Genomic DNA, 27,991 nt, shown 5'->3' on the forward strand with positions numbered 1-27,991 from the left:
GGGACAGAAGAGGCGGGGAATGAACTAACAAGAATAACCTGATCTCATCAGACCATCAGAAATGTTTTATGTGGTTGTATTATGTGAAAATGATTTTATATGCTAGAATGATGAGGACACAATCTGTATTTGACCCACTGGTCAAAATGATCAAGTCAAGTCATTTATTTTGCACTGTGCTGATTTTTATGATTGCATATTGTGTGATGTGATGATGACCAATCTATCTATATACATATGCATAGATAGATAGTAAAAGATAGGATTGGATATATACAGGTCTATCTACTTTGTCAGTCATCATTACATATGACAGTTTCTTCTGATGTTTATTTTGTTCCTTGAGGATGTTTATAGAAGCCTTTTCTTCTAACTTTTTTGTTTTGTTTTGTTTTGTTTACATTAAATGACATGTTTGACTGTATGCATTTTTTCCAAGGGTATGTACTGATTCTATTATGAACATAATGCTGATTATGCTGTGCGAATGAAAATGTTTTTTAAAAATGTGATAATTAATCGACTTGTTTTATTTTAAAGTCGGTGAACCACGGATGACTTTTTACCTTTTTGGGTTTTGGGCCACACTAGTTGCCGTAGTGACGTCAGCTTATAGAAATCGTCAGTGTCAAGATGGCTACGGAACCAAATAAGACCGAAATCCTTACCATTTTCAAAAGATTAAGATCTGTTCCTACCAACAAGGTAACCGAATACTCACCATCATTGCTTGTGTATTACTTTGTGAGGCTTTTTTATACTGGCAGTCCATGATTAGCTTTGGACAGGAGAAATTACCTGGGAAGCTAGTCGTGTTCTAGCACCTAGCAAGGCCCGGCTACACGGTAAGACAGCTAGCAAAAGCTAATGACTACTAGCCTACCGGTAAAGTAGTCTAACATAAAGGCCACGTATGTGTAAGCTAAGGAAGCTAACCTGTTCCGCTGTGCCACGTCGGGAAAATTATGGGAGAATCGTGAACTAAATAGACTAAACTTTTGATATGTCCGATATTGGGGACTCATTTAGTAGTGGTCGTTAGGTTTGCTTTGAAAGCCGTGAAATTTGACTCATTTCATTGATAAGTATCTGTTAGTGCTAGCAGAGTCTGATGTGTTGGCGCTCCATAACGTTTGTCAGTCAGAACTTCGGTTTTACAGTCATTTGTTCGGTAGGTGTTCTAGCTAACGGTTTACAGAGTGACAGTATAGTTTAAAATTAGATTATAAAAGACGATGGTACTGTAAAGTCATTAAGCGTTCAAAGTAAGTGACGGAAATACATAAGCAATATTATTTTTGTTTATTTATTTTTACACAGGAATGATGTTTTACTTACTCCGAGTCAGGCGTTTGGGCTATATGACCCTGCAAGCCTTTGTCCTGCTGTTTATGAGATTTCGTTTGATTTCTTTTAACTACTCTGTTAGTTTTCATATTAGCAGTGCAGTATGAACAGGTATGTAACAGTGTGTGCAGCAAGTGTGTAACAGGTTAGAGTGAAGATGAAGTCACTTGATAATAACGTTTTCTTTAAAGGCAGAAAAAAAATGTATAATGGATTACAGTCAGAGCTGTAAATGTCTGCGTTTTTATTTTTTCATTGAAAGCATGTGTTTTTTATTGACATCATTTAATGAATGAACAGTACACTGCGACTCTCTATATATGACAGTAATCATTTGAATATCATTTCTTCAATTATACTGTGCAGTACAATTTTCTAAGTAAATTGATCATCTATATCGGTCTTTACAATCCACAGCAAAGATAGTAATGAGAGATCGGGTATCGTTTTCTTGTATACATGTGCTTATAGTAGTAGTAGAAATGGAAGCAGTAATGTCAAAAACATTCATTCATTAATTACTGTGCTTTGTAGAAATTGTGCTTCCTGGCACGTTGCCTGCCTAGAAGCAACACAAAAGCTCTGTCGAAATGGGTGAAACACACCTCAGGCAGCCATGTGCGTGACGTGGATGTTTTGAAACGCACTTCACAGAAGTATTATGAAACGTGGAGTTGGAAAGTCCAAGCATCAGCATTTTATCCCATTATAAAAGCTGGACGTAGTAAATGAAGCCAACCTGAAGTTCTCTCTCATTTTAACAACTGTATATATTGTATGTTTTTTCAATGCAAAGCACAAAGTCGAGTTTTGAAGTTATTTATTTTTTGCTTTTTTCATTTTAGTTAAGATTTTAGTCACCACAGGAGTTTTGCAGTAATGCCCTTACTGCAGTAGTAATGTAGTAATAGTTTTTATGTAATTCTTTATGAATACATGTTACTTCACATTACCAGCAAGAATATCATGTCATTTTAGAACTCTGACATCTCCTTGAAAGTCAATAAATCGATCTGAAGCTCAAAGTACACACCTACAAAATATTATTAGAATTCATTCAAAACCTTTTAAGCTATAGACAAGAAAGAATGACATGCAGGGACGTAATGAACACAGGAGTTGTTGTGTTTTTTGGGTGGAGAACCCTTTTAGTTCAGTAATATTGTGATTAAATGCCATCAACATTTGAAGAAGTCATTATTAGAAATTCTAGGTTCCATCTTCCAACCCTAAAAGAGGTCTGCAGGTTTGGTGATTTTCAGCTCTTTTGGAGTTGATCCATTCTTTTATAGTCAATTTGAAAAATTGGAAATGCACTGCTGGACTTGACTATACTGAACAGGCCAATCACAGGCATTTTGGGCTGATAAATGCAATTTATAGTTACATCTCTAAGGAAGTGCATGCAACATTACAAACAACAAAATAATAAATAAAATTAGACATGCGCGATCTAAACTATGGCATGAAAATGTTACCTTTATTCTGTGTTGTTGGAAGCTATTCTGACATTAATAGGAGGCAAAGTTTTGTGCTGCTGAAAACAGACAATATGATGGTGTAGAGACATTAATTAATATTAATAATCGATTAATAGTAATTAATACAATATTTAACATTATTTCACTTTCAGTCTGAAAAATGCTCCACCTCTTGGCTCTTCACGGTGTGTAAACACTCAGCAGCTCCATGTTAAACTATGTCATTGCTGCTTTTCTGTGACAGTAAATTCAATGAGAAAGTCTTCAGGAATGTTGAAACGAGCTGTTTAAATATAACTGACTGGCAACATTATTATCTGGTGATGATGTTGCTTCTCTTGCTCATATTGCATGATTAGCAGCAGGAAAATGTAATGGACTGTGACCACTTGGGTTGGTCGAGGCAGAAATGTTTCATTAAAATGCTGATGTTCTGTCTGCATAGGTATGTTTTGACTGTGCTGCCAAAAACCCCAGTTGGGCAAGTATTCCATATGGTGTCTTCTTGTGCATCGACTGCTCTGGCATCCACCGCTCACTGGGAGTGCATCTCAGTTTCATCAGGTAAACTTCATTGTACCTCAGCTTTGTAGCTGATCTAAAAATGTGTCGGTTTATGATATTTTAACACAGAAGGAGGGTTTTGTTCTGGGAAAGACTGTTAGTAAATCTGTCCATGTTGACTTTCCACATTGTCCCCCTTTCCTCCGCAGATCCACTGAGTTAGACTCCAACTGGAACTGGTTTCAACTTAGGTGTATGCAGGTTGGAGGTAACGCCAATGCGGTAAGTCTGAACCTGAGTACCAAGTGTAATGAGGTTTTTCTCAAATAAAAAAACAAAACGATTGTTGTCTTTTACCTAAATGAGCCATGTTTTGTGAAGTGTGGCTTTCTGGTACGACACGTCTGTGGTTTCTAATTCTTCTGAAATGTCATTTCTGTTTTTTAAATCTGAAGACGGCATTCTTCCGCCAGCATGGCTGCTCCACAAACGACACCAATGCCAAGTATAACAGTCGTGCTGCCCAGATGTACAGAGAGAAGATCCGACAGCTAGCAAATGCTGCATTGTCTAAATATGGCACAGACGTGAGTATCAATGAAGGGAAAACGTTTAGGAAATGTTTACGTCACTGCAGATGTTATTATTTCTGCGTAGGCTTGCGTGCTCCTAGTTTAATGAGTTGTTGGTACATTGAGGCTCAGTGATAAGAGTGATAAAAGGATTATTAGTGTTTGAGCCATGTGGCAGTTCTAGTTCAAAGTACATGGTAAATGGACTTTTACTGTAACCGAGCACTGAAAGTACTACAAGCTTCATTCACCAGATCATTAATATACCTTGTCTAACATTTGATTCAGTGGCTTTCCCAAGTACTCTGACATGCAGACTCAAGTAGCCATGGATCGAACCAATGACCATCCTTTTGTTTTATAAACAAAACCATCATTAATTCAGGATCTACTCTACTTCAAAAAATATGAAAAGCTTTTGAATTTACAACACAAGTTTTCCTTTTTGCTGTTGCAGCTTTGGATTGACTCGTCTGCAGGAGGCACGCCTGCAGCTTCTGACAAGAAAGAAACAGACTTTTTTGATGAACACACCCAGGTTTGTTTTTGTTTCTGGTGCTTTTAATGTCACAGCATGTTGTTTAATCACGTCTACAATATTATAGTGTTCCTCACGCAGACATTCCAGGTTTAATTAGCAACTCATTTTAGCATTTCTTTTACAGTGCACAGAACAGTGGCCTCCATTCCTCTCTTAGTTGTAGTTAAGTCATTTCTAACCAGCTAACCATGGCCCTTTCCATCTTGCAGTGTTTCACTACTCTCTGGCTCACTGGCCATGTCACTGTTGTGGTGGTGCTCATTATCTGCTTCTGCAGCAGAGTGCTGCAGCTCCACTGGCCTGCAGTTCTTTTTCTGCTCTGGTGCTTATTTAAAGTCTGAACGTGCATCAGGTGGAAAACTGCAGATCAGAGAAAGAACTTCCATCTGCAGCTGCTTTCCGAGACTTTTCTAGTTAGTCTAGACGTTTAGTTAGTGTTTAGTTATTTGTTACAGAAGAGAAACTTGCTGTGTCTGTATTCACCCCGTCTCCTACTGAAATAATACTTACTATACAATTCCACTTGGGTCTGTGTTTCCACAAGCCCCGCTAGTTTAGAGACTTATTCTCCGTTTGCGTTTGTTTCACGTGTCGTGTTCAGCGTATGTCAAACGTACAAAACTTAAGAGTCACCAAGCTTTGTATCTGTGACAGAATTGTTTTTGAAATTTAGTTATTGAAATTATTATTATAATGATTAAAATTCTTATAAGATTTTGTGCCTCATTTGGAGAAAAACCTCGTGTGTGTATGTATATGTACAGATGAGCATATCATCTCCTTCCCCATTATGAATCTATAGGAAATGCTGCTTTAGGTATACAAGGCTGATTAAAAGTGTGTGTGTGTGTGTGTGTGTGTGTGTGTGTGTGTGTGTGTGTGTGTGTGTGTGTGTGTGTGTCAAACACATTGTTAAAGTTCAAACAACAGCATTTGAGTAACTAAAGTGTTGAGTTTCACTAGTTTCAAGACTAGTTAATAAGACTAGTCTTCTCAAGACTGGTTTATAACTGCCATGTGGGATTATTACAGTTCATCATTACAGTGAGCTTATAAAATATATGTTGTTGTTGTTGGTCAGATTTTAAGTGTTTCTGATTAAACAGTGAGCCACAAATGATTTGTGTATAGTTTAAATCTCCTGAGTGAAAGACGTATAGATTTAAAGTTACAGGCTTAAGTTGCATCCGTTCTTTAAATTTAATGACATTTATTTTTCAGCCTATTAATGACTGGAACGTTGCACCATCCTCTGAGCCAGAGCAGAACGGAGCCACTCTCACCCAGCAGCTGACGAACACAGCTGCTAAAGGCCAGGATGACACCCGTAAGTAAAATGAATCTTAGTTGTCAGCGTTGCATTGCCAGGTTCATTGTGTTTGGTGTGCTTGCTACCATGCAGACACGCAGACTTGCAGCTCTAATAGCTGTGACTAAATCTAATGTGTGAAAAGGGGATGGGATGAATGAGTCGTTACAGGTCTTTACTTTGTTTATTTCAAAGAGCTATTACTTCATTAAAAGACACGTCCTGGTTAGTTTGGTTGGAACGTGCCCATAGTGATTAGTCATCTTACCTGGAACTGCTGATGCCTTTGAAACCAGTGGGAATCACAGTGCTTCTGCATTTTGGCTTAGTTTTTGTTAATAAAATAAAGAAAAAGTTATAAAATGAAGTCAACACAACCTCACATGAACAACACCACATTATACACAGTATACTTTTTATTGATGTTCTGATATTAAAGCCTTAAAATGGAAAGGGGGTAAACGTCCTTTTTCACATGACTGTTTATTTTCACATTGATCCTGTTTTGAATGCAGCAAATAAATACTAAGAAAAATGCAGTAAGTATGTCTGAAAAATTCTTTTGTTGCTTCAACCTTGTTTTGCTTTTATCTTTTTAGAGCCAGAGGAAGGACCCAGCATTGATGGTTTGAGCACATCACCCAAAGCTGCCATTGGTGAGTGCATTAGCTTCAGAGCCTCTGTCCTTCTGTAACTGCACAGCTGTTATCTGTAGTTTTTCTTTGTGTTGCCATTTATGTTTCTGTGTATAGATACTTCCCTTACTCTGCTTCGACTGTGTTTATACTTTTGTATCCATACATCCTTTTGTCTGTGTGTTCCTGTGAAGACTGTCCCAGTTTCGAGTCATATTATTCACATTCATTCATAATGATTAGAATATTTCTGTCGTACTGTGAGGCTGGTTGGGAGCTACAGTGGGAGGAATCCCAGGTTCTTCTAGTCGACATGCACAAGTGTCCCCGGGCGAGATACTCAACTTTAAATACCTCCTGATGCATCTGTCAGAGTATTAGTGTGTGTGTGGTAGTTCACCTTTAATAAAGCACAGTATCATTAGGTCTGAATGGATGAATCAGTGTTCCTCAAAGTAGAATCGTGTAATAGAAGTACATGCACATTTACATAGTGGGTCATTCTCCACTTCAGTTCAACTCAGTTTTATTTCTTTTGACAACAAAACCATCATTAATGTGCCTTATGTAAGGTACAAAACCGCCTGAGCCTACAGCTGCATAATGTGGGGAAGGTTGAGGGTCACCAGGGGCAACACTTACTATGAGCTTTATCAGAAAGCAAGTTTTATAAGCAGAGAGGCTGTGGGCCTCCAAACATGGAGCAGGTTCCACGTGAAAGCTGAGTCTCCTGCTCTAGTAAAGTGATGTTGTGAAGTCTTTAAAATCATTGAGAACATGAAACATTTTATCTAATATATTAATTAGTACTCTTGTTACCAAGAATCATGATCTCATAATTGAATTGTTTGCGAGTACAAACTAGTATTTATATTAAGTAGCGTATGTCAGAAACAGTATGTGGCTCTTATGGGAATCTTGCTTTTGTTGAACTGCATATTAAGAGTTCCTGAATTTTAATGAATTCATTTTTCTCCTGATTTGACTTATCACTTCTGTAATGCTTCTATCGAGTGTGCATATCCACCACGGGTAGTGTAATCTAATCTGGAACATGAGCATTATGACTCTGCTGACCGGTTTGTCCTGCTCTTTAGAGGACTCCATGCGTTTGTCATCACGTGAAGGATGGACACCTCAAGGTGATACGTGTGGGTGTAGTTTGCACCAGCTGCTTTCTAGCTCAGACGCATGGTTTTGTTGCTTTTATTAACATCTCCTCAGTCACCTCCTGTTTCTCCTACTCTGTCATGTAAACAGCATCAGCTCACTGGTCTTATTTGTACAGCTGTTCAACAAGATACTCTTTGACAAGCATAAAGCTCTTTATTGTCATTGAGTGAAACTTAATTCAAAGTTACTACACTGTGCAAAACGACTGCGTACTTTGCCAAGCTGTTGAGATCGTCTGTGTCACCACCGTAATGTGACTGAAAAGTAAAGAGTTTCCTAAATGTCTGTAATGATAGTTGCTGCCTGTCACTCTGAAATTGTTACCAGGATGTGTAACTCTGCTGAGGGCAAAGTGGCTGACTAACATTGGCATTACTGAACACGATGTTCTTGCTGGAATGCAAAAAAAGCTGGTTTTGTGAACCTGAGGTCTAAGTGCTGTGGTGCGGTGCCTTTAACTGAGCAGAACGCTTTTGCTGCACTGATTTCTTTAATTTGTGATTTAGCAATTAAAAACCTTGTGAATGCTGTTTCACTGCAGAAGCATCTTTCACCAAATGTAGGTTGTTTTTCCAGAGCTAATGAGCTTTTTTAACCTCTGCTTTGGCGCCAGATGAAGCTGTTTTCGTGCATAATGAGCCCTGAACTCTGCAGATTGTCTGATGGAGCTAAATGTGAGAAGTCAGTTTCAATTTGTGTTTTATTTATACAGCTATGAATCACAACAACAGTCGCCTCAAGGCGCTTTGTATTGTAAGGTAGACCCTACAATAATACATGCAAAGAAAAAAACCCAACAATCATATGACCCCCTATGAGCAGCACTTTGGCGACAGTGGGAAGGAAAAACTCCCTTTTAACGGGAAGAAACCTCCAGCAGAACCAGGCTCAGGGAGGGGCGGGGCCATCTGCTGCGACCGGTTGGGGTGAGAGAAGCTCACAGCTCCAGCTGCACCATGTTGGACTGCAGCTGGTGATTGTAGTCTCCATTCAGTTTGAAGCATTGGTGAGCTCAGAGTACTGGCACCAGTTCTCTGTGACCTGCTGTGAGTTCTAGTCAGTGGCAGTTTGCATCCGACCTGTAGAGGAGTACAAGAGCGACTGTCTCCAGTGGGAAGGATCAGAGCTAGCTGGACTTTGAAACAGCTGAGGGGATTGTCCACTGAGTAAATTATTGTTGTTAATGTCTGAGACGCAGAAGGATAAAATAAAAAATGAACTCAAAATATAACTGGATGTTCCTCCTGAGTAATGTTTGTGTGGGAAACGCCGTTCTAAAACTAAACAAAGGAATTTTTCCAGGGGAACTCGGACAGTGTCCTGCCCTGATTATTCCAACATTGTTCGGAAGTCATGAGTGAAAATATCTCGAGAGATAAAATGATGTTGTAAATGTGTTTTAAAAAGACATTGTCCCATGTGTTACAGATCTGAAACCTTCTATCATTGGGAAAAAGAAGCCCATGGCAGCTAGAAAAGGGGTGAGTCAAACCACAAATATTTCATTGTTTCTCTACCACATGAAGCTGTTGAAAAAAGCTCAGGATTATTTATTTCCTAACATGACAAAAAGTTAGTATCATGAATTTTCCTTCACATTCCCTCTTCTGTGAGTTATCAGCTTAAAGCTGAGGACACACTTTAACCACGTTTTCCTACTGATGCAGCTCGGTGCAAAGAAAGGTCTCGGTGCCCAGAAGGTGAGCAATAAGAGTTTCTCAGAGGTGGAGAAGCAGGCACAAGTGGCTGAGAAGCTGAGAGAGGAGCAGGCCGTGGAGGCTCAGAAACAAGCCGAGGAATCCATGTAAGAATAAGAGAAAGAATACTCTCCCTTATTTTCATTCATCTAGTTTTTTTTAATGCTAAGCCGTTTTATTCTTTCCAGCCACACACCTCTATGTTTTACCTTAATAAAGTAGCTTTGCTTGAGTCACACACAGCCAGCAGTAAATGGAAAAACAAGCTGAATCAGTGTTCACAGCACGCTGCATACTCGTTATTTAAAACTTTGGCCTTGTTTTATGAACATCCACCACAGAAAAAGGCAAAATAAGAAAAGCATGTAATAAAAATTAAGTCAAATGAATGAATGTTTAAGATGGATCTTTTGTACGTTTTTCCCAATAAAAAAAAAAAAAATCTAATGTTTAAAATTCTGTTCTGACGGCTGCAGTGTTGCCTCGATGCGTTTGGCCTACAAAGAGCTGGAAATTGACAGAAAGATGGAGGAAAAGAAGCTCCAGAATCTGCAAGGCAAGAAAAAAGAGCAGGCTGAGAGACTGGGCATGGGTTTCGGCAACAGGAGGTAAACACATTTTTCATTTCAGTTTCAGAATTTAGCTGAAGATTCTCGACATATAGGATGCAAGAAAAATGCAATATAGTGTAGCTTATAGCAGCAGATAAGAGTCCATCTGGGAAAGAAGGATTACCACTTGAAAATGTTCATGTGAAAGACCACCTTATAAAGTGCTTCCAGAGGAAATGATGAGGGACAAAATCCTCGCTGCTTGTTATGTGAAAAATCTGAACGTTATTTGAAACAACTATGTGCCCTGAGACTTATTAATTTGGCCTTAATGTGGATTCTTTTGTGATGTTTGGTGCAGTTTTCTTGTTTTTTTGGGGCTTTTTTTTCAGCAGGATTTGAATATCGCTAACAAGTTGATTAGTTCATATTTGCACATCTTAATGTTTAAGTGAAATGTGTGTTTAAGATTATACAGTATATGCACATAAGGCAGCCTTTTTTTTTGGTAATGTGCTGGAAAAGCTTGAAAATGGACCTTGAAAGTTCTTGAATTGAATTTGAACCTTGATAATAGTTTTTGCTCATAACACAGGAAGCTAACGCAGAATAGAGGAATGCCAATTGTTTGTTAGGTCTGTAAATGTGAGCATTTATTTCCTGTTGCAGTGCCGTGTCACATTCAGTGATGTCAGAGATGCAGGTCATCGAGCAGGAAACGCCCGTGGGAGCAAAGTCCTCTTCTCGCTCCAAACTGGAAATGTTTGATGAGCCTGGTTTCACCTCTGGACCTCCAAAGTACGCACAGAACCCACTTATGTATCATGGATTCATTATCTACCACAGAACATAGAGAGAACTGAGTGCACTCCCTTAATAACCCACTGTGTTTTGCATCTTAGATACAAAGACAACCCATTTACAGTGGGAGACAGTTTTGGATCCCGTTGGGATACTGAAGGAGGAACTGCCTCTTTCACCACCTCCTGGGCACTGGAGAAAGATGACCCCAAGGAGGAGGTCACCATCTCTAGTATCCAACCAACTGGAGAGCGGTACACACATATTCACTTGCCAAATACATACATGTCCTTTAGCTTCTGTCTAAAGCTCTCAGCTCTGACGCACGTTCTCAATGCTTAAACTCAGACTCCCCAGCAGAAGAAAAGCCGACGTCTCAGCTTCAGTTTCCGAGTCAAGTGAGGCCAGGCAGAAGTTTGCCAATGCAAAGGCCATCTCCTCAGACATGTTCTTTGGTCGGGAGAGTAGTGCTGAGGTGAGAACCTTCTCGTCTTCATTTCACTATAAAACAGTTCAAATCTAGGGCCTCTGTAGGCTTGTAATTAACATGTCACCTGTCATCTGTTTACTATGTTCTGTTCTTACCTCATGGTTGACCTTTGTTTCATCTTTCTCTCAGTATGATGCAAAGACGAGGCTGGAGAGCATGTCTGGAAGCACTTCCATCAGTTCAGCTGACCTGTTTGGAGATGGCAGTGACCACAAAGGTAAACGTTAACCAGCAGTTCTTAGAACTCTCTTCTTACTTTTAATCAACTGAAAAGCAAGTTTGGTCTGACCAATAAGGAGTTTTTGAAGTACTTTCAGGTAAAGCACTATATTACTTCTAAATTGAAGGATTTGAATGGAGGGTTCGGTCTTTCTCCTATAGAATCACTCATGGTAAAAACTACCCAACTAAAATGTATCACTAAAAAGATTTATAACATTCTCTCTGATCTTAGAATGGATGACTCTAACAAAATCAAGGGCCAATGGGAATCAGACGTAGGCGCTATAGATGCTGAAGCTTGGGATGAGTTGTGTTGTCGTCCTTTTAAAGCCTTGGCATCTAATTCTATTTGGGAAAGGCAGTTTAAACTTATAAATAGGCTTTATATTACACCCGAGAAGAGACACATAATGTATCCAGCTTTGCCTAATCTCTGTAACAAATGTCAGTCTGCTGTTGGTTCCTTTTTTCATTGTCTGTGGAGCTGCCCTGTTATTCTACAGTTTTGGAGATCACTTATAGACAAGCTATGTACTATATTTAATTGCCGACTGCATCTGGGTCCAAGGACTTGCCTGTTAGGACTGAACGATGAGCTACCTGCCGGCTTTCGCAGCAAAGATCTCCTTCACATACTGCTGCACTACGCTCGAAAGTGCATTATGGTACTGTGGATTTCTGATAAGGCCCCATCTGTCAACCAGTGGCTACAGTCTGTGATATGTATCATGCCAATGGAAGCCTTCTCTACAGCACTTAAGGACAAACCTTTCCTTTTCTATCGCATATGGGACCCTTTTTTGGCCCACCTGAACACTCCTTCTGCTCAGAGGTTGAAATCGGGCTTACGGGATTTAGCCTGGCAACAAAGGGACGATTGTTAACCTTTTTCATTGTTTATTAATATTGCTGTTGGCTTTCTCTTTCTGCCTCCCACGTCCTGCTATACATGTAGATGCATCTTTGTCCTGTGTATGTATATGCTGGTGACTGCTGTTTTCCTGCTCTGCAATTAAAAGTTCAAAAAAAAAAACAAAAAAAAAAAACAAAAAAAAAACCAGCAGTTCTTATAATGTCAAGGTTCATTTACTCCTCAGCGCTCATCTGCACTTTTGAGCTTCCTCTTCTAACTTGTGTTTACAAAACTATATATTACTCTACGTGAAAATAGGGGAAATAACTAATGATTCAATGCAGAGTGGTGTGTACTCTCATAGAAAGCAAAGAAACACTTAGTGGTTCATGGGAATCCCTCAGCAGCCTGCACCTACTGCAGCATAACTAAGGGAGGATTCAGGGTCACCTGGTCCAGCCCTAACTATATGCTTTAGCAAAAAGGAAAGTTTGAAGCCTGATCTTGAAAGTAGAGATAGTGTCTGTCTCCTGAATCCAAACTGGAAGCTGGTTCCACAGAAGAGGGGCCTGAAAACTGAAGGCTCTGCCTCCCATTCTACTTTTAAATACTCTAGGAACAACAAGTAGGCCTGCAGAGCGAGAGCGGGGTGCTCTAATAGGGTGATATGGTACTATGTAATTATTTATTTATTATTTATGGGATTCAGATTTTAATCTGGATTTAACAGGGAGCCACTATATGGGAGAAATCAAATCAAAATATCACATATGGACTCGACAGTCTCAAACCCCACTGACACTGGATTATTGTGTTAAATCTGCAGACAGGGTCTGTATCCTACACCTTTGGGGAAGGTACAACTACCTCATTGGCAAATGCGATACGTGTGTTTGGCAGTAATGTTGATTAGATCAAGGCTGATACCTTGGTATGAGATATTATCCTTTATGCTTAAAGAAGAGGCTTCGCACATGAGTGCACGAGTACAAATGCAGACAATGTCAGCGTGGATGAAAGCTGTGCTATTCTGCTTTAGTCCCAAATAGACAGCTGATTCTCACTGAAGATGTTAAACCTTCATTCTATCCCCTCAGCCTCCTCGTAGATGCACATTTGGTACAAATTCGTTCTTCAGAAAGCTTGACCTCTGACGTCAAGGTCACTGATTTTCAGTGGATGCACTGTGAATTCAAAAGTCTTGGCTCACCTCATTTTCAAGTTACTGTGATGCTGCCTCAGGCTGAGTGGTAAAAATGATATATGATGACTTCCAAAAAGTTAGTGAATAACAAGAGTGGGATTTCTAACTTGAGCCACGGATTGCTGCATGTAGAGGTGACGTGGCCTACGGTGTTTTCAGCAGAATCACTGCCGTGTGAAACCAGCCTAACTGATTTGGATGTGTGAGAAAGTCCCGTCTGATTAGACTTCTCTGCTCCTCTCAGGAAGAGCCTCAGGCTTTGACAGCGTGCTTCCCTCTGGCTCGGACATCGCTCAGTTCAAACAGGGAGTCAAGACCGTTGCGGGAAAGATGGCTGTCCTCGCCAATGGTGTCATGAACACGATCCAGGTGAGACTGGTCCACGAGACAGCTGCTTTATTTCACTTGAATCCTTAAGTTTGCTCATACTTCTCCTTGTTTTTGTGTTTATTCCCTCCTCAGGACCGCTACGGCTCCTACTGAGCAGCATCGACCGGTGGACTAACACCTGTGTGGAGCCAGACAGCCTCTTGACTGACACGTACATTTGGACGGAGAAGATGGGACGAGACATGGACAACAGAAAGTATTGCATGGGAAAAGAAATGTCCGTCACGTCCGTCCTCCATTATTGACAGTTTGAGACAGTGTTTTCTTCTCTCATTCTCATTAGCAGACTCTTTAAGTTTCCATGAGCAAAGCCGAGCGTCACAGGTTGTATTCTTTTCTAAACCAGAGTTTTGTTGTAATTTACTGTTTGGAATACTTTGGTCTTAGATTTTCAAAATGATGCCAGAGTTCATTCTGCTTTATTTTATTCCTTTGCAGAAGTTGTTTATTTCCATTCATATAATCAAATATGTCATGCTAGTTTTTGTTTTATTGTGAGATTTTAAAAAGAGGCAGTATATATTTTAGTGTTATTTGAACAACAATCGCAAACAGTGCTGCTCACTTACTGTGGCACTTGTCCACAGTTTGTTTTCTTCGTAAAGCACTGACTGATTTTCAACTCTTTGAGAGGAATTATGCGTTTCTGTCTGCGTGAAACATGGAAGCATCACATTTTTGATGTGCAAGTTGCTATGGTTACATGCTGTGTTTGAATTAGATTGTGCAGCAGTAAATCCATCATTCCCTATAACAAACTTCCAGCGTGCAATACTGGGAATTAGGGAGGGTTAAATCCAACTCCAATAGGCACTGCAGACAGAATATGCTGTCCCAGCTCAAAACTATAATACTGTATTGACTATGCATCTCCACTCTGCCACCTTCAGCTGTGTTTCCCTTGTTTTTGCTTGTTGAACCTGGAGTCTGCCTTGATTTACCCTCAGTGCTTTGATTTTTGGAAAGCTTGTATCTTTTAAGTTCACATATTCAGTTTTAAATAGAAAAATGATCCTCGAGTATTTAACTCGAGGCGAGGAATTCTCTCTAAATTTCACTGCCATGTACAATGCAGTTAAATACAGTGAACTTGAACCGTGAAGATTCACCGCGCTTGTTCGTATCCCATCTTGTCTCGTGTGTTCAGGGCAGACTTTACGTTCAACAAGTTTTGGAAATTGGATAAAATTCGAAAGTAGTTTTTTTTTTTTTTTTTTTTTCCCCCTCTGTCATGCATCAAAGTGTAATTTTGATCACCCCGTGTGTGCGCCCTTCCCATGGTAAAAACGTGGGGCGATAGGATGAAACATTCAAAGCTATTTATTTGTAGGTTACAAAAAGAAACAGTTAATAAAGATCAAAAACCTCTGCTTTGTTTTCACTGACGTCAACTTTCTCACAAACACCCAAAGCTAAACCTGTTCACACATTTTTATATAAAAGCAGACTTGAAATGAAAATGATCCAAAAGTGGGAAAAAAGTGGGGACGCCCCACAGATTTTAATGCAAAGAAATTGCCCTGGAGGTTGTTTGGTGGGAACATGATTACTGTGGATATGAATCCATTCTGTTTGTGGAAAATCTGAAGAATGACCAGAACAGACGTCTGTTGTTCAATGCAAGGTTTATGCTGTTGTATTACAAGCTCTAAGCCTTACAATAGTTTCTAAACTACTGTTGCTTCAGCTCATCCTTAGCGTACGTAAGTGTTTGTTAGCCGACTGTTACTATTAATCACAGTTTGATTCAAATGTTATAAATAATCAAATTTCATCACTGTTCAACTGATATCTATCCATGTAATTTATCATCCACATTTCACCTAATTACAACAGGGTTGACTTTTTTTTGCTTTCCACAAAAAGAAAAACCTGCTGAATTTATCATCTGTGGTTTTCTTCCAAAGTGTTGCTTCAGTGTTTGTTTTTAAATCTAAAAGGTAAAAAAAAAAAAAGCTGGAATAATTCAGATTTGGGATTTTAATGTTGATTAGAAAAAAAGAAAAAGACCACAAGAAACAGGAAAAAATGCAGCTAACCTCAGACTAACCTGTCAGTTGGTTATTCAACTGTAATTTTGAGCATTTGGAAATCTATAAATTACCAAAAAGCAAGAACAATAATAACAAATTATATTTGTGCATGCAGACTGTCAGCAAATGAGAGCAATTGTGTTGAGTTCATGTATTATGAAGACATGCTTTGCTTTAACCTGTATAACGTGTAGGCTCACTGTATTTACATGGGTCCACCTTCCTCTCTGCAGCGAGCTGCTGAAATACATCATCTGTTATTGACAGATAAAGCAGTGCAATGATGGGCGGAGTTCACAAAGAGATTCTGCTATAAATCAGGCTCATAGTGTGTCTACACTGCAAAGATTTAGGACATATTTTGTGTACCAAAAAACTTGCTGAGCGCTGGGATTTTAATTATAACTGTAATGATTTCATTTTTGTCCCTCACTGCAGGCCAGTCATTTCCAATCATTTTATCTGATTTCTGAGGAATTATTGCAAGAGTCTGTGTCTCTGTTCCATCCTGGCAACTGATGGGTCCTTTGTGCAGTTTCTCCAGCTGATTAGCAAACGTCAAAGATCCGAGTGCAGGTTTTAGCCCCAGTTGTAGAAGTAGATCTTCTGCCAGGTGGGGAGATAACCCATCAGAGGACCTGAACACAGAGACAACACAATCAAACCCAGCACTAATAGTTCATGAAATCATGTATCATATGGTGGAACAACAGTGCCAAAAAAACAAGAAAAGACAAAGATCTCTCTCCATGTATCCATATATGTGTACATGTATATATGCAGGAATGAGTGTGTTGCTACAAAAATGCAGAGAAAAGGACAATTAACAATGGAAGAGAGACAGACCATCATAATTCTTAGGTCTGTAGGTCTGTCCGACAGAGAAACTGCAAAGAAAGTCAAGGTGTCAGTGAGTCCAGTTTCCTCCTCCTGCACTCAGAAACAAACTGACAGGAAGTGCAGACCCAAAGACACGACTGGATCAGAGGACACGTTTCTGTGTGATCGGCGGCTCACAGCACAACAGCTTCATCGCAGCTTAACAGAGGTCGTAGTAAGAAAGGCTCAGTCTCAACTGTGAAGAGAAGACTTTGAGCTGCAGGTTTGACAGGACGAGTTGCAGCAATATAATTTAAAAAAATACATTTAAAAACAGGCCTGGGAGCGCGAGGGACTGCGCTCCTCTGGACTCTTTCTTAATAATAAACTCTGCCTGTGATAAGTAATGTGACGGTACGTTTTAGAAAAAGAAAGAAAACAAATAAAAGTGAATTATCATATCATATGTATAACACTGTAATAATGTATCGCAGGTATCACCTGTGATTGGCCTACCTGTGAAAAGTAACATCTCATAAAACTTTACAGTATTAGAAACAAAACTGAGGACAACCTCTAAAGAAAGCAGCTGAAAGAAGAAAACATATATATGATAATGTGATTACAGTGGTTTTTGAGAGAAGATGGTATTAGAGATAAAGTCAGATCATCTGTGGCAACCTCTAAATGGAGAAGCCGAGAGAATAAGATAGATATGATAATGCAGTTTCAGTGGATGTTACTGGATTTTTAGTGTCGATGCACATTCACGTGACTTTCAAATGAAGTGGATTCTCCCACATGTTAACTCAAGGTTCATACACCTTTTTCAGGGTCAAATTCAAGCACTGTTTAAGCACTTTCAAGGTCCATTTTCAAGCTTTTCCAGCACACTTCATATAAACTTAAAACACACATTTCACTTAAAAATGAATATGTGCAAATGTGAAGTTCATTCATTCAAAACTAACTGTGAGATGTTTGACTACATTGCTCTCTGGATTATTGTTACAGTCCTAAATGATCAGCTTTAAAGTGTTTGTGCTAATAACACCATGTACAGTAAGACAGGCATGGAGAACAGCACTGACGGGAGGCTTTGAACAGATGACACACTCAGTTCAATTCAACATATAAGACTTTAAGAACGCACAAACATCGACCTAAAATCTATTTATTCAGTCCATCACCTGTCATAGAATTATGTCAAATAATAATGTATTGTTCATCTCCCTTAAATAAACAGGCAGCCTTGAAATATGAAACATTCATATACAAAAAACACATATACATGTGTCTGTCGTCTCTGTAGCTGATAGAGCCCCACAGGCCTCAGTGTGAGCTTGAAGCCATTCATAATGTTTAAGTTGTTTAATGTGTCGGTGCTCACGATAAACAGACTTTGAATGAAAGCCGAGGAACTGCCCATATGGATCAGTCTGTCATATTGCTATTATTCCCCCTAAGCTGTTGCCAAAGACACCAAGTTAATAAAATCTAAGCATTTTCAAGGATTTCAAGCACCCGTACGAACCCTCTAAACTCATTTCGTCTGTTTCAAATTAAAGAAATCATTTCACCTGATTATTTTAGGCAATTTCAGGTGACAATGTCTCATTTCTCTCTCACACGCACAAATGTTTACAGTACGCATTACGAAGTAGAACTCTGAAATGCATTCAATTTTCAAAAGCTGCTATTTTTTAAAGTCACAATTTAAGTTGTTCTACAAACGGCTTTAAGACGTCTAAATTCTCGACCGTTACAGCAACGCAAGGCAACACCGTGCATGAAGAATGAGCACACGGTTCTACTTACGTGCCACAAGCCCGACTCCTGGAACATGATCAGCCAAAAGTCTGAGCAGGAACAGAATCTTTTCCCTGCACATGAAGGAGTAAAAAGTAACACTGTTAAGAGTGAAGGAACAAGAATTACAATACTGTGCAAAAGTCACCAGCCACTCCTTTTATTTGGGGAGGTGGGTGGCTTCAGGAAGGTACTGACAGGCTTCCTGCTCCTGTAGATGAAACACGAAGCAAACCATCGTCTAGTATGTACCACCAGCTCCAGTTTAGGACATCTGTCACCTGTATTTGTCTGATACATCCTTAGTGCAGGGGGAGGGAGGCCCCTATACATCCGGGCCTTGTAATGAACTAGGTCACCCAACTGCAGCTCACCCAGCCCAAAGCCCCACTAAACCAGGCCGGCAGGACCCATCAGGCCCCACCCATCCCCCAGCTACAACACCCCCACCATCCATCACCGCCTCAACGCCCTGTAACGCCCAATACAAAGCCTTGATACAAGCGATACCCCTTCATTGCATGCCATCCCCAATGAAGACGCCAGGAGGGGTACACGCACCAAAATCCACCCTTAAATGCCACAGAGGACCAGACAGGACAGACACAGTAGGAGTGAAAAAGGAAAAGAGAGGGCCGACAGCACAGAGCCAACCACCAGGATCTCCCCACGCCAGTCTTGCCCCAATGCCTCAATTCCATCTAACCTGCACCCTCTCGTCCCAGCCTACACGACCAGCACCAAGAGGAGGTCATAGCCCACACAGGCCCAGAGGACCCACCCACGGTCCCCCAGAGCAGCAGAAACCATTGGGAGGTTTCTTTACATTTAGGAAACCTTCCTGAAACGGTATAACCTCTGGATGCTGCCGTTCTAACGAGCTTGAAGGTTAATATTTGGTATGACCAAATTTATTTTTCAACACAGCCTCAACTTTCTTCGTTTTTAGGTTCTTCTTGATGAACGTTTCAAAGGTTTTCTTTGGACTTCTTTTTGTTAAATGATTCTGCTTACAAACAAACAAAACAGCTCATGTCTAAAGACATTTTTCGTAAGACTTTTAAAAAGCATAAATAACCATTAGTCTAGACTTTTGCACAGTACTATTTTCTACAGATTGTACAATTATTTATGTCATCCTAATTTTAACACTTTTCAGAAGACGATATAAAACCGCTGAAAACACCACTTAACCACAGATACTTACTCAGAGTATTTGTCATAGAAGGGGGAACGCAGAAGGTAGTAGAACAACAGAAAGGCTCTCCTCCTCATCTCGGCCCTCTCCCATCGATTTTGAAATTTGATGTCGCTGAGCGCAGCGAAGCTGGAAGAAACAGGACAAGCAGCTGAAACGACTTCACGATCTCCTCTAACACTTCGATGCCTCACAGCACACATCCTGAGCTGCTGCTTCATGTTTGTAACTCATTGTTTACTTGTCTGGATGATTGTCCCTCCTGCAACAGCTACTGTGACATCCAGACTGTTCTTCACATTTCCCTGTGATTTTGTTATAAAACAAGTAAAATGCTCATTTATTACAAATTAAAACCAATGGATGAAATTATTTATTCTAATTAAGACCAGTCCTGCTGTGACTTGTATGCAGTGTTGGTCAAGTTACTTGAAAAAAGTAATCAGTAACTAATTACTGATTACTTCCCCCAAAAGTAATCCCATTACTTTACTGATTACTTATTTTCAAAAGTAATTAATTACTTAGTTACTTTTTAAAAACATGATTTACAACCTGAAGAGGTGATAAAGTGATAGATCTCTCAGCCCAATTCTACTTTTTCTACATAATCCATCATACAAAATGTCATCAAATGGAAAAGTCTCTTTTTTAAAACTTGTTTTATTAGTTTTAATCTTTTAACTTTATGCATCAAGCAAAAATTTAATTATATGCAACATTCACTGACTGGAAGAAATTAGTTTAACATTTAAACCTATTTTCTGCACATTCCAGCTCATAAAATAAAATAATTTTTTTTTGTGTTTACACTCAGTCTTTCAAATAGATGCAAGTAAAACACAGCAGAAAATAAATAAAGTCAAAGACTCAGCGGTGCTGTTGCTCTATTTTCACCTGTAAAGCAGGAGTGAGACAGGCGGAGGTTTACCCTGGTGCAGGTGTGCCGCGGTCAGTGGAAGAATCCGTGAGTTTCTCTGTGAGTTTCCCATTACGTCGTAGCTACTCGGTGCTTGTTTGGAAGTTTAGGGGTTTTTTTGCTGTAAAAAGAAGTTTTCTTCCCACGCACAGCGGACACTAATGTTTTTGTCACTTTTTATGGAATCAAACTCAAAGTAAGGTCAGTACTTCCACGCTTTAAACGCTGCACGCTCATACTCTCTCTGCACTCGATATGTGATCCATTGTTGATCTGCACACAGCTGTTGTCACTAACGTCGCACTCGCTTACGTCACTGTCGTGAGACATTCTCGCAAAAAATCACGGTTTTAGTAACGCAGTAACGCAGCGTTCCTACGGGAAAGTAACGGTAATCTAATTACCGTTTTTGCAATAGTAATCCCTTACTTTACTCGTTACTTGAAAAAGTAATCGGATTACAGTAACGCGTTACTGCCCATCTCTGCTTGTATGTGGCACAATATAAAAGGTGGATGTATGTGTATTTGGGTACTACGCAGATTGTTTGTTTGGTTATTGTCCTGTCTCAACTCCATCCTCCACCCGCACACATTTTCCTTCCAAGATAATAATTAATAAGTTCTTATTTGATAATGAAGTAGCCAACTAGAGGACTGCAAAAGAGGAACTCGCTTACCTGGATAGTTCAAGGACTCCAGAGATAAGCCATGGCTTCCAAGACTGTTTTCCAAAGAGTCCAAGGCAGAGTACTGCAGTTGGGAAGAACTGATTTAAGGAAAATTATAATAACTTCCCACAAGAGCAAAGTGCAGCCATCTGTAAATGGATATTTATATGAGGCCAGAAAGTCTGAAAACCTTGACCTGTTCCAGGACTAAGTACTTAACTGCTTCAGACTGATTCTCACTGCTTATAAGAAGCACACTCTGGCTCGCAGTCTGCCATCTAGAGGTGACGGTGATATTGCAGCTTTCCGATCCACAGTGTATTTCTGTCAAAGCTGTGGTGGTTTCACAGCAAAGTGTCATTTTAAAAATGTTTTGAACGGTTTATTACTGACATGACAAATATGAATGGACATGAAGGATGTATAAAAACGTTTTCCACTGTTGAAAAAACAGAAATGTTCAAAGGCTAAGAGGGAAAGATGGCATTTGTGATTTTAAATAAATAACACTGGTCCACACAGAGGATGCTACAAAATATGTTTGCTTTTAATCTTCTCAAAAATATTATTAATGCAGTGCAGTTAAAATATCTGCTCTTACTCCAACTGTAAACTTCACACTGAACTTTCTTGTTCGAGTGTCACCAGTGGTGTGTTTGTCCTGAGGTACACGCTTTGGCTGTAAACGTCATCCCCACCTCGTTAACTGTTCACCTGCCTCAACGTAAGAACAGCAAAGATCCCACTGAAAGCACAAAGTCCAGCTGAACAGAATCAAGCTTCTGGGATTTCCTTACCTGGATGATTGAGCGCGTTTAAGAAATATCAGGAATAACAGAACTTTTGTTTAAACAGGTATGGCAACACAGAGAGAGGAAGGTAAGGATACAGTGCGCCAGGGGTCGTCCGATGTACACAGACTCAGCAATTGTCTCTTGGAGCCCCAGAGGTGTTGGTTGGCTGTTGAGTGTTTCCTTTAAGCTGCTCCTTTGCTTTTTGTGACTCTGTGCTCCCCAGAGCCGGGTCTGCAGCGAGGGAGCTGCCACATCACCAACACGGGACAGATCACGCACAAAAAGCACAGAGTTAGAGGTGCATCTTTATTCCCCCTCCTGACACTCGCTCTACAACATTTGCGGATTTTCCTGTCTAACAGCAAAGTAAAAAAATAAATGAACAATGTCTATTACTTTAATCTACAGGACAGAATGAAGTTCATTAAAGGTTTTAACATGAAGACATTTGGTCACTTTTTTGTTTCAGTTACAAATTCAAATCAACATTTTTGAAAACAAGCAGCAAACAAAAGAAGAAAAAACTTTGTTTCTTTTTTTCTTTTTACAGTTTACCACAAAAAAGTTCAGGAATACTTCACATAGCATTGTATAGGTGTTTACTGCTAAAACAGCTGACTATCTATGAACAGGTAATGCAATCAGCCAGTTTTGTAAACCCCTTAAATTAGAGCTGAAAGTCAGCAATTCAATCAGATCTTGAGGACATATTCTCGAGGAGACTTGTGGGGCTAAATACAATAACCCAAGTTCTGTCTGAATTTATAAGAATTTAAAGTCTGCCTACACGACTTCACCACCCCATACATCACATTGATATATAGCAGAAAACTGGCCAGACAACAGAAGAAGCTGAATCACAGTCGTTTATATGCACGGTGAAGATGTTGAAGGAAAATTCTAAATGAAATAAACATCAACATCTGGGACAGATAGAGGGGAACAACATGGAATGGATAAAGCATAGTGCAATTTAAGAACCCTGCTCTTAAATCAAGTGAGGAGGTGATATGAGCTAACAAAGAAGCTTAAGGACAACCTGGTGTTAGTTGGCATTAAGAGATTTCTCAGAAGCCGGCCTTTGTTCAGACAGAAACTGGATATTTTCAAATACCACACCAGCTGAGTACCACAGGATTTGGTTTTAGGCTTAATTGTCAGGCAGCTTGAATCTTAAGAGGTTAAAATGTTTTAAAGAGTTTAAACCAAACTTACCACTGCCGAGCGGCCTAATGACTCGTCCTGACCTCTGGCCCACAAAGCAGGTGTCTTCCTGCTGCTCTGTGTTACTTTCATCTATGGAGAAAAGCGTTAATTTAGCCTTCACGCACAAATCACAGAGCGGGAAGTGAGAAATGTCATTCGTTTGTGTGCTTTAAGGAAGGATTCATTACTTTTGAGGGAGTCTCTGAGCTTTAGCATACAAGAAGCGCTGCTAGCACGTGTTTACTTTATCAGGCTCTTGCCTTTATTTACTTATTTAGCCCAAGTTACTCAGTTAGTTTCAGCAACTGGGCTAAAATGCTTCCCTGCAGCTCACAATAGAAATGCTAACAGTCAAATGTGACAGGATTCTGGAGCCATTATGAATTCACATCTGATTTTACATTCTTCAATTCAAAACAAAACGTCTCACAGTCATTGAAGGTGCAGGCCATTTTATAAAAGACAACTGACCTTCACCAGCAAAGTCTCCACCTCTGTCAAGGGGGATTATGGGAGGTGAAGTCTGGATGCCAGATTTGTACCACAGAAGAAGCACAATCCGAAAAACTGCCCTGTGAAGGAGTCACATAAGATGTCTGTTCTCAGTCATCCAGGTCACGGTAGTCTAAGGAGCTCGGAAAGAAAAGCGACTGGACTCATTAAAAGTTTCTTGAAGATTTTTCACCGCTCATCTGAGAAGCTTCTTGAAATGTCTTCACTTTAAGAAGTCCAGTCGCTTTTCTTTCCGAGCTCCTCAGAAGTCACATAAAAAGCATTTAAAAACTATTCACAACTTAAGGATTTAAAAAAATAACAATTAGAACCTTCAAAATCTGGAAACAAAAATCACAAATAAATCTAGAGAAAACTTCAAAGAGCACTTTGAAAAGCGTAGTCTTCCACCGAGTCACTCCCAGCTACTCACTACAAGGCCAAAAATATGTGGACACGCAATGAATGCTAAGGTTCTTTTAAATTCATGATGCCAAATTTAAAACCAGTCTTTGTGGAGTCCTTTGACAGCTACACTGTCATGTTGAAACAACCACAAAGATGGAACACCATTTGTCTAACACAGACTATATTTTGTGCCTATGCATTAAAGCAATAGGCACAGAAGGAAAGCTATTGTCCTCCTTTTGAACATGTACAGTAATTTTTACTTTTCCATTTTCCAAAAAAATAACTTAAAATGTAGCCTGTGCAAAATCAGTATCAGTGTTTTATAATTTCAAATTAAAGTCAAGTTTCCAAGCCATACTTAAAAATCTGAATAAGTCCAATGACAAGCCATCGTCCAACTTCACCCCACAGCTTACAGGCCCCCATCTCCAGGAAGACCTCCACATACTCCAGCACAGACAGCCACGTCAGGAGCCTCTGTTGAGAGATGGACTAGAAACACCACAACACAAAGGATGGACGACTTATTAGATGAAAAAGGATGAAACCCTCACTTCTTCCCAGAACAACATCCTGTGCACAGTTTCTGAAGTCTTTGTATAGTTTCTTTACTGAAGGAAACCGTACAGCAAAAGATGGATGCAGCCATGGTGATGTTAGCCATTGGTTTCTCAGCCCATCTATTTGAGCCTCAGTGTTAGAGTGTTTTGGTTGCTGCAATGTTAGTTTTAAAAACCAGAAGTTAACATATTTGGAAAACAGGGTGGAGTGCTACGTCCTCGGCTCACACTAGCAATGGTTACCAAGCTGCATTCTGAAAGCCGTACAGAAGGAACAGGCAGGCACACTGCTACTCATCACAAGCCAAGCTTCTTGGATGAGCTTTAGCACAATTTAATCACCCGACTATAGTGTTTATGAAGGGAGTACAAAAGTATAAAGACCAAAAACTACTTTGTACCAATCTGGTTTACTGATCATTTGATGCCGGGCATTATGGAGCCTTTGGAATCAGCCTTAAGCAGCTACAGCTGGATATTCAGATGAGAAGGCCTGGCTCACAGTCTCCGCTCTAATTTATCCCAAAGGTGAGGTCAGGACTCTGTGCAGGCCAGTCAAGTTCTTCCACACCAAACTCACTCATCCATGTCTTTATGGACCTTGCTTTGTGCACCGGTGCGCAGTCATGTTAAAACAGGAAGGGGCCATCCCCAAACTGTTCCCACAAAGCTGGGAGCATGAAAATGTCCAAAATGTCTCGGTATGCTGAAGCATTAAGAGTTCCTTTTAATGAAACTAAGGCGCTGAGTGCTTAAAAACACCCGCACACCATAATCCCCCCTCCACCAAACTTTACACTCGGCACAGTCCATCAGACTGCCACCGCTCTAGTGTCCAGTGGCAGCGAGCTTTAAACCACAGAATTCAATGGCCTGGATGGGTAAGTGAATACTTTAGCAGTACAGTGTATTTGTCCTATTGTGCTCTGGTAAATCCTATAGGGTCACTAAAACTATAAAAACTGATCATGGTAACAATAGACTAAGACCATAAGTTTTTTTTAAGCATCTCTTTAGAATTTCTAGTTTTTATTGCTGGACAGCCATTTCAATTTCACTGCACTCTTCTGCAAAGAGAGTAAATGCTTTTCTTTTCTACTGTACTGTGAGAACTGGTTTTAGTTTGAATGAAAGCAGAGCTCACCACAGGGAAGGTACATCTCAGCCCTTTGCGCAGAATGTGGTCATTGAATAGCACCAGGAGATTGGAGGCAGAGTACACTACAAAGGTAAAAAATGACGATGAAAATATTTGAATAGTACACACCTATATACAGTATGTTCATTTGTGGACACACAATGCTTAGAAAACTGAACAGAATGCATAGTGATAATATAACCTGTAAAGTTTCCTCACCGCTCAATGTTAACATCAAATTATAGTCCATTATTATTCTCAAGTAAGTATCCTGTAATATAATTAATCTGCAAACCATTTATGTCCATTATGTAACTGAGGAAAAAAATATTTCAAAAAGCTTTATAATGCTAAAAATAAATAGATGTTTATTTTGTTTCGTATAATGTTTTGGCGCACAGGCTGGGAGAGGGTCACCATTCTCCAATCAATGTAAAACAGGACATAATCTGGGATTTGAGAGAACATGATGTCTCTCCGGAGATCTCTGAGCCTTCTGGCTTTTCAGAATTTATGTATTCATTCATATTTCTTCATTCACATGGCAAACTCCTACTAATATATAAGGCGTTGATGCAAGAAAGAACTAACTAGTCTCTGTGTTGGTCCTTAACATCTACTTACCTAGTTCAGATATTTCATGGGAATCTGTAAATCTCCCTGCAAAATACAAACAAAGAAAACATGCCGTCATTCATTTTGCACTGCACGAGCACTTGTAGCTAGTGTTGCCGAGCTAAAGTGAAACTAACAAGAGATCTGGAGAGTTCACCTCCCAAAAAACAATCATAAGTCCAGTTGAGCTTTTGCATTACTTCTAAACAGAGAACCCTAATCCCAACACACTGTATAAACCTGCTGCTGCGACTGACCTGCGAGCAGGTAAGAGAGAGTGCGCACGGTACTCTCCAGCTGCGCGGTGGCAGCTGGGTTTCTCCTCACATACTCGGTGTAGCGTTCATAAATGCGCGTCACTTTGTCCAGATACTCCTTAACGTGAGACATTTCAGCTTTCTCTGAAAGACACACTCTGCATTTAACCGCTGTGCTCACAACAGACCAGCTAATCTACTTGTGTGACTTCTTACTCCTATATTCCAAAAGTATATCGTAAACGTCCGCTTCTTCTTCTTCTTCTTCCGCCTGCCATTGCTTTTGGCAAACAGCGAAACGGTGCATTACTCCCACCAACCGGTACGGAGTGTGGACCGAAAAGTAAATGTCTTTCAATATGATCCAGATCAGAGGATTTAACCATCACTGTACCGAGGAGGAGGTTTTGGAGTTGAACTTGTCAGCACCTGACACTCCTGTTAGTGTAATGTAAGATGTTCAACAGTTTCTTCGTCTCCACAGTAATTACTTTTTCCTGTACTGCGTTTCCATGTCATAAATAATGTTCTGTTTAAACTAGTGTGCCCACGTCTGAGTCTTGAACACATGAAAGGCAGTCCTGTTCGTTTAATAATCCTCATCGGTGGATGTCGCATAAAAAGTTAGGACGCGTGCCAAAGTCAGAGGTTAAAAGTGGGACTGTGTTTTTTGTTTTGGGGGGTTTTGCCACAACACCAGAATGACTGCAGGTGTCCCTAAGTTGCGGTTGTGGTACTTCAGCATGTACCTCTAGTGAAGAGGAGCATAAAGGGAGTGAGATTTTTTTAAGTGGCAGGTAATTTCAAATATAGCATTTCTATCAGCTCAACAAAAATCAGCCAACACACAAACTGTTTGTGTGACGTTTGTCTCACAGGTCCAGCTGCTGCATCTCACAGGGAGAGAGAAAAAAGAGAGCCAACTTCACTCAGAGATGGAGAAAGCTAGGAAAGACAGGACAAGACGGGAAGAAGAGAGGTCAGATCTAAAGGTAAGGACTGATAAGTGATGTTTGATGAACTGGAAATTTGAAGCTTAAAGAACAGTGTGTGACTGGTGCACAGTAGCCGTGGGTTCATGGTCAGAGTTAGGTTAGATCAAGTCAGTAGCGGTTTTTGATACGGGCGACACGGGCGGTTGCCCGGGGCGGCATCACGGGCATCAGCAAAAAAAAAAAAAAATTGCTGGTACTCATGCTGCCCCGACGTCAGCCAGCGCATATTGGGAATGGTACAGGCACCGAGCGGTTTTCTATCGCCCATTTGCTGGGAGTAAGGGCGCCCACCGTTTGCGAGGTGC

General features: G+C 40.1%; 2 protein-coding genes across 4 annotated transcripts; one reads left to right on the top strand and one right to left on the bottom strand.

Annotated features, from left to right (window-relative positions):
- Nucleotides 1-587: 587 nt before the first annotated feature.
- arfgap2 (ADP-ribosylation factor GTPase activating protein 2) lies at nucleotides 588-15,140 on the top strand. Of its 3 annotated transcripts, none has more exons than XM_085462457.1 (17): nucleotides 588-705; nucleotides 3,274-3,392; nucleotides 3,542-3,614; nucleotides 3,788-3,919; nucleotides 4,362-4,442; nucleotides 5,667-5,772; nucleotides 6,354-6,410; nucleotides 7,487-7,531; nucleotides 8,991-9,043; nucleotides 9,230-9,366; nucleotides 9,736-9,867; nucleotides 10,480-10,608; nucleotides 10,713-10,865; nucleotides 10,960-11,086; nucleotides 11,231-11,318; nucleotides 13,625-13,749; nucleotides 13,843-15,140. In XM_085462457.1, the coding sequence occupies exons 1-17, from the start codon at nucleotides 634-636 to the stop codon at nucleotides 13,861-13,863; spliced, it is 1,650 nt and encodes a 549-aa protein (XP_085318583.1). In that variant the 5' UTR covers nucleotides 588-633; the 3' UTR covers nucleotides 13,864-15,140. The 3 variants fall into 3 exon arrangements, with proteins under 3 accessions (XP_085318583.1, XP_085318603.1, XP_085318593.1); XM_085462467.1 differs by lacking the exon at nucleotides 588-705 and adding an exon at nucleotides 966-1,171; XM_085462477.1 differs by lacking the exon at nucleotides 7,487-7,531.
- A 595-nt stretch (nucleotides 15,141-15,735) lies between these two features.
- Nucleotides 15,736-26,965, bottom strand: pex16 (peroxisomal biogenesis factor 16). Its single transcript, XM_085462490.1, has 12 exons — nucleotides 26,908-26,965; nucleotides 26,692-26,835; nucleotides 26,444-26,479; nucleotides 25,826-25,902; nucleotides 24,480-24,613; nucleotides 23,690-23,790; nucleotides 23,228-23,308; nucleotides 22,108-22,257; nucleotides 21,228-21,300; nucleotides 19,639-19,758; nucleotides 18,441-18,505; nucleotides 15,736-16,441 (listed from the first exon to the last, which is right to left on the bottom strand). Exons 2-12 carry the CDS (start codon nucleotides 26,822-26,824, stop codon nucleotides 16,383-16,385), a joined length of 1,029 nt encoding a protein of 342 aa, XP_085318616.1. The 5' UTR covers nucleotides 26,825-26,835; nucleotides 26,908-26,965; the 3' UTR covers nucleotides 15,736-16,382.
- Between the last annotated feature and the right edge of the window lie 1,026 nt (nucleotides 26,966-27,991).

The sequence above is a fragment of the Copadichromis virginalis genome, linkage group LG1, assembly GCF_057382275.1.
Source record: "Copadichromis virginalis isolate Kocher_CV1m ecotype Utaka linkage group LG1, C_Virginalis_male_GT1.1, whole genome shotgun sequence".
NCBI classification, from domain to species: domain Eukaryota; kingdom Metazoa; phylum Chordata; class Actinopteri; order Cichliformes; family Cichlidae; genus Copadichromis; species Copadichromis virginalis.